Source organism: Chrysochloris asiatica, unplaced genomic scaffold, assembly GCF_000296735.1.
Source record: "Chrysochloris asiatica unplaced genomic scaffold, ChrAsi1.0 scaffold00100, whole genome shotgun sequence".
Lineage (NCBI taxonomy): Eukaryota > Metazoa > Chordata > Mammalia > Afrosoricida > Chrysochloridae > Chrysochloris > Chrysochloris asiatica.
In genome coordinates, this window is record NW_006408618.1 from 11,846,864 (window position 1) to 11,853,307 (window position 6,444).

The 6,444-nt window shown below is 41.5% G+C and overlaps 1 protein-coding gene across 1 annotated transcript in view; it reads left to right on the forward strand.

The window, feature by feature from the left end:
• The first annotated feature begins 2,242 nt into the window (after positions 1-2,242).
• The window catches only part of AXDND1 (axonemal dynein light chain domain containing 1), a 176,494-nt gene continuing 172,292 nt past the window's right edge, over positions 2,243-6,444 (forward strand). Inside the window, exons 1-3 of the mRNA XM_006867105.1 lie at positions 2,243-2,339; positions 4,233-4,405; positions 5,339-5,442. Of these exons, the coding sequence (XP_006867167.1) occupies positions 2,243-2,339; positions 4,233-4,405; positions 5,339-5,442 (374 nt within the window). The remainder of the gene's footprint in view (positions 2,340-4,232; positions 4,406-5,338; positions 5,443-6,444) is intronic.

Genomic DNA, 6,444 nt, shown 5'->3' on the forward strand with positions numbered 1-6,444 from the left:
CAATTTAAAGAGACCTAAGAATGCAACTCATTTATAATCTGGGGACTGCTTGTGTTTTGGACTGTATCTAAGGGCCTGTTAAACCATCAATGAACTGCCTCTGGAATTTTGAGACCTCCGAAGTTCAGTACTGTGGTTATGGTTCCAAACAATAATGTAGAGTCATAAAACAAGTGATGATGGAGGAAGGCAACCAACCAGGAAACATTATCTTTCATTTACTTGTTGCTTCTGCTTATCACTTGTTTAAATGGTCTTTAAGATGAAGTGTTGTTATGTGACGGTGACTAGGTTCCACACATAGGGACCCTGTATAGGGTTTCTGACACTTTAAATCTTCACGGGGTAAGTTTTGTTTTTCTCCAGTGAATTGGCTGGTGGGCTCGAACCGAAGACCTTGTGGTTCACAGTCCAATGCTTATCATACAGAGCCATCGCGCTCCCTAAAATGAACTAGACAGCGCTGTAAGAGAGTATTTTAATTCTTTGAAAATCTAGAGAGAAATTAGGATGATAGGGAAGATAGGTTCAGAATTCCAAGATGTTTGACTACAAGAATGAAAAGAAGACAGAGAATCTGTTTTGTTTCTATTATCCTCAAAGTCTGTGGACAGAAAAGCAGTACAACTGTCTTACAGACTCAGGGATCAGGAATGGAAGACAACGTGCTTGGCACTACAGAGAATGTGACGAATGATCATAATAGATAAATTTTCTTCCTTCCTGAAATTTACCTTTAAGATTAGAAACGGCCAGAGGCTGGCATCCCACTGGCATTAATTGACATTAAGGCTCTGTTCTAAGAAATCTCTCAGAGGTGCGGATCTCAGTTCCTTTGTGTTGAGCTCAAAACATTCTTGACAAGAGATTTTATACCACAACGACGCTTTTTGTTGGACTCCAGCATAAAAATCTCCTTGACCCAGGAATGCTGTCGCTTATTCCTGGGCCTGGGAGGCGGGGGACATCGTGATCGAGATGCCAAGAACGGGGTGTTGTTGTTAAGTGCCGACTCACAGCGACCTGGTATAGGGTTTCCGAGGGGCGGCTGGTGAGTTTGAAGCGCTGACCTTGCGGTCGAACCGACCTTGAGGTCGAGTGCTTAATCTACGGCATCATCGCAATGAAGCCACAACTGATAGGAACCCAGAGCATTTGATTATCCATAATTTCCCCCTGATCTTGTCTTTTACGAAAGATGCAGAACAATAACCAAGACTAGGAGCTCTGGTAGCATAGTGGTTATGAATCGGGCTGTGAACCTTAAGGTCAGCGGTTCGAAACTACCAGCTACAGAGCAGGAGAAAGAGGAGGCTTTCTACTCCTGTAAAGATTTACACCCTCGGAAACCCTATACAGGGTCGCTATGGGTCGGAACCGACTGGATGGCACAAAACAACAACAACAGGATAGACCGAACCAACTTTTACAAGACCCATCCTCACAAGCAAGGGATCGTCACATGCGCGGGAAGATCAGCGCCTGCGCACTAGTACCGACCCGTCGCCGGAAGCTCAGAGATCAAGGCACTTTCGGATTCAGAGAGAAAGACCCGATTAGAACTTTTCAGTTTATATTACCATTAATCCATGATGTAAAGTAAAATACATCGAAACTCCTAGAAACTGTAGGAATTTTTGTAATCGACACCTCCTCTGCAGGCACCGCCGAAGGCAGCCTCTATTGATAGTTGCTAAGGGTCCAGACCTTGGGTTTCTATGACGACACACGGGTGTTCCGGAAACAGGCGAGGCCGGATGTTGCCTGGCGGGAAACACGATTTGTGGGTGTGGGTTACTGGTGTCCGTTTCCTGTCACTTCTGATTCAGAAACGGTGCTAACCTTACCCAGCCCCTGGGTCCGGAGAATTGGGTGTGTACGAGGGAGATCGTGATTCGAGTAGACCCGCCTGGGGCGAGGGGCGCCCATATGTGGTGCCCGCAATCTGGTGGGCTGGGCGAATTTGTCTTCGCCTGGACCCTGACCTGGACGCAGTTGTGGTAGATGAGTGAACATAGGTTTCCCAAGAGAAGAAATGCCCCTGTTGAATGCATTCTAAACCCCAATGTTAATTTAATTTACGCATTTAATGGAAACCCCCCCTCCCTTTTTCTTTTGCTTGCAGGACAGTTGTGGCAAGTCTTGGCCACGTCGCAGTATGACACTGATTTGATTCTAGGCTGCCATTCTGGAGGAATATTTCAAATTACTAAAGAGAGTTTAATAGAGTCATTGTTTGATTATGTCTCTCCCCAAAACGCCCTCCATATTGCTAAGTGGCACGTCTACGCCTGAGGACAAAAATCTTAAACTACCCGCCTCCAAGGAAGAGACTAAAGGTAACGTCCAGCCTAAATAATCACGGCCACAGAAAAATCGCAGTCCCATCACCACTTAGATTTCCTGACACATTTGTTGAAATAAAATCCAAAGCCGTACCTTTAATAGTATTTTTAAGTGCTACTCTTGAGCTCTTGGGAGAAAGATGAGGCTTTCTGTTCCAGCAAAAGATTTGAAAGCCTCAGAAACCCTACACAGGGTCTCCATGAGTCGAAACTGACTCCATGGCACTTAACAACAACATCTCTTGGGCTGTAATTTGCATTCTTCCCCTCTCCCCAAAGCTGCTGAGTTTCATATTATTTTAAATTCACTCTATACTTAGGAGGACTCCTGGTGTGGTGCTGTAGGATCAGAATTGGACTATGAACTCACTAGCTGCTTCTTGGAAACCCCGTACGGGATCCCTATGAAGTTCAGTCAGAACCGACTAGATGGCACTTAACAATAACTAAATTTGGGAAACACCGATTTTATGCTAATGGAACAACCAATTTTGGTACCTAGTTTATGACTTTAAGGAACTTAAGAAATAATGATGGGGACAGGAGAACAACATGCAATCTAATACAACAACACAGTTTGGATCAGGGTTTAGTAATTTCTGTAAATTAGATTAATTCCTTAAGATTTCCATTCATATACAGATAAATGCGTATCTGTACAAGAAAAATAATTATCTAGATTTGCCCTTACCCCTGTTATGCTGACGTTTTCTCCAACCTCATCTTATTTTTAGGGTTGTTGTTAAGTGCCCTTTTCGATTCCATTTGGACTCATAGCAATCTTGTATAGGGTTTCTGAGGAGCAGCTGGTGAGTTTGAACCACTGACCTCGTAGTTAGCAGTCCAGTGCTTATCCTGGATTATGCTAAAACTCCTAACTCTCTCCACCTATTTTTCTTTGTTTTCTGTCTATTATTTCCTCTGATAACCCTGACTCCATTCCAAGGTCTCCAGGGAGAGGTTTGATGTGGACCTTAGAGGTTTTGATGGTGATTAAAGTATGATACTATGCTTACAGAAATTAATATAAACCATAATATATAAGGCACATAGACTAGTGGAGGGTTCTTTAAGAAAAACTCACAACTCTACTAGACTGATTTCCTGAGAGGATTTTCCCCATATTAGCCCTACCTTTATAAGTCTACCCTAGTCAAGCTTTGTGCTACTCTTATTTCACCAGTTTGCTCATATTGTTCCTCTTTACGTGGAATGGCCTCATTTCCGGTAAGTATTATCTCAATTCTATTCATACTTTGAAACCCACCTCAGATTCCTCCCACTCTATAAATTCTACAACTTAATGTGATAACTCTTTTCTTTGAAGATATTAGTCAACATTACTAAATAATTTCACAGATTTGGGGAGTGGAATTTTGCCATTTTCGTATCAATTAAGCTAGCAAAGTGAGTTTACTTTTTAACTTCGAATTTAGGATAATGAAAGTTCATCTCTATACCTGAGTTTTTTTAACACAGGCCGGATTTGTGAGTCATTCATCTTTAATTCACTGTCTTCGAGTCAATTTAGACTCATAGTGACCCTGTGTAGGATTCCCAAGGCTTTTAATCTTTATAGGAGCAAACAGTCTTATCTTTCTCCCAAGGGGCGGCTGGTGGATTTGAACTGCTGACATTGTGGTTAGCAGTCCAGTGTTTACCCTACAGCACCATACAGGCTACTTGATGTATGAGTAGGCCTGGGAATATGTTCATTTTTCTTTATCATCTGTGTTATAAATATTGTTTATTACTATTCTTGTCAACTAGGAGCAATGTTTCTCTCAGAAACATAGATAGGATCGATGAGGCAGGCTGGGAAACTCAATGTAACTCTCAAAAAAAAAAAACAAACCATAGAGCTTTTCTTTCCTATTGCTTCCTCAGGACTTCCTGAACTGAGAGAGAGAAAAAATTTGGTGGATCATTCCAAACCCTTTCGTACTTCCCTCCAGAATGAGTTCATACCCGAGGAAGTTCTGCTTTCTCTGACCTCTGCAGCCAAAGCTGGTGCCTGTCCTGAAAACTTACTACCTCCTGGGAAAAGGAAAATCCCAAAGGTAAAGTGCTCAGGAACATTCATCTTTTTGGTATTCATTTCAGTAAGTGAGCATATGTTATATATTCCAGATAGTCTTAACAACATATTTTTAAAATGTTATGGATTGAAAACAGAAATCTCTTGCATGAGTATGTTTCCAAGACAAATGCTTAAGAATTTTAGTTAATCTATTTTTATGTGGATTTACAAAATTGATCATTGTTGTTAGTTGCCTTCCAGTCAAATTAATTCCAACTCATGGTGACCCCATGTGTGCAGAATAGAACTGCTCCATAGGTTTTCAAGGCAGTCACATTTCAGAAACAAATTGTCATTATTGGTAAGTACCATGGAATTGGTTTCAATTTACAGTGACCCTGTGTTGGGTTTCCAAGGAGCAGCTGTTGAGCTTGAAACACCAAAATTCCATTTAGCAATCCAGTGCTTATCTTACAGCGCCACACCAGAAACAGATTACCAGGACTTCTTTCTAAGATACCTCTGTGTGGCTTTGAATTGCCTATCTTTTGGTTAGTAGTTGGGTGCTTAATCATTATGCCACCAGGACGCTTTCCATAAATCACTAATGATTGTTTATAGGGCTTCTGGTATAGAGCTGTAGGGTCAGCTCTGGATTGCAAACTATAAGGTCAGCAGTTCAAACCCACCAGGTGCTCCTTGGAAACCCTATACAGGGTTGCCATGAGTTGGAAATGACTTGATGGCACTTTACAACAACAATACTCTCTTATCGTTGATCTTTTTCTATAACTATATAACTGTTTTAGTTTCAGTCTTTCATTATAGTACAGAATAAGATTTTTGCTTTCTTTTTTTCCATGGAACATTTAATTGCCCTTAATGTAAATACTGTAAACAATTAAAAAGATATTTCATTTGACTAGAGCGCCCTCTGCTGTGTATTCATTCATGTATTTTTGCTTTTTCCTAGGGTGGTCTTCTGCGCCCTATAGACCATGTGTGGCATCATCCTGTTCGAAGGAACAAGTTCAGATACCTGATTGACCATCCTGTCTCCCTCACAGGAGCTGGAAGGTAAAGGAGGAGGATACTGGGATACATTTAGATAAAAAGAGTAAGGAAAGAAATACTATGTCATTTTCTTATTGGGAGGGGCAGGATAGGAAAAATGATAGAAGCACAGATTTTAGAGATTATAGTATCTTGGATGAATCAGAATACAATCTGAAGAGGGAAAAGGACCACTTTTTTATATATAATTAAGCACTGGACCGCAATCACAACCTATTCAGGGTCGCTATGAATTGGAACTGCCTCGATGACACTTAACAACAACAACATTATCAGTAGGTGCTGACTTTCTGTTTGCTTAAATTTGTGATTTGCATGTTTTTATGTAAGGTGCTCTGGTAGAGTAGTAGTTACAAGTCGGGCTGCTAACCTCAAGGTTAGCAGTTTGAAACTACCAACTGTTCTGCAGGAGAAAGATGAGGCTTTCTGCTCCCGTAAATATTTAAAGCCTCAGAAACCCTATGCAGGGTTGCTATAAATAGGAACTGATTCCACGGCCCACCACCACCATGTTTTTATGTAATTGCCCCTCTACTCTCCTATCCCTTGTGGTACTAAAAGGAATAGAAAGGTCAGAGATTGCTTCAATGGTGCTTTTATCTAAATGTATATCGTTTTTATGCATCTGAGAAGAAAGGTAATGTAACTTCACAGTAGAAAACCTTCAGGAACAAGTGTGTAATTCCTTGTTGTTGTTGTTGTTAGATGCCATCGAGTCGGTACCAAAACATAGCTACCTTATGCACAACAGAACGAAACACTGCCTGATCCTGGGCCAGGCGCACCACTGTTGCCACGCTTGAGTCCATCGATGCTGCCACTTTGCCAATCCACTTCACTGGGGAGTATTCCTGTTTTCTCTAACCCTCTACCTTATCAAACATGATATCCTTCTCCAGCGACTGGGCTCTCCTGACAATATGTCCGAAGTATGAGAGACAAAGTTTGGCCATCTTGGCCTCCAAGGAGCACTCTGGCTGCACTTCTTCCAAAACAGATCTATTG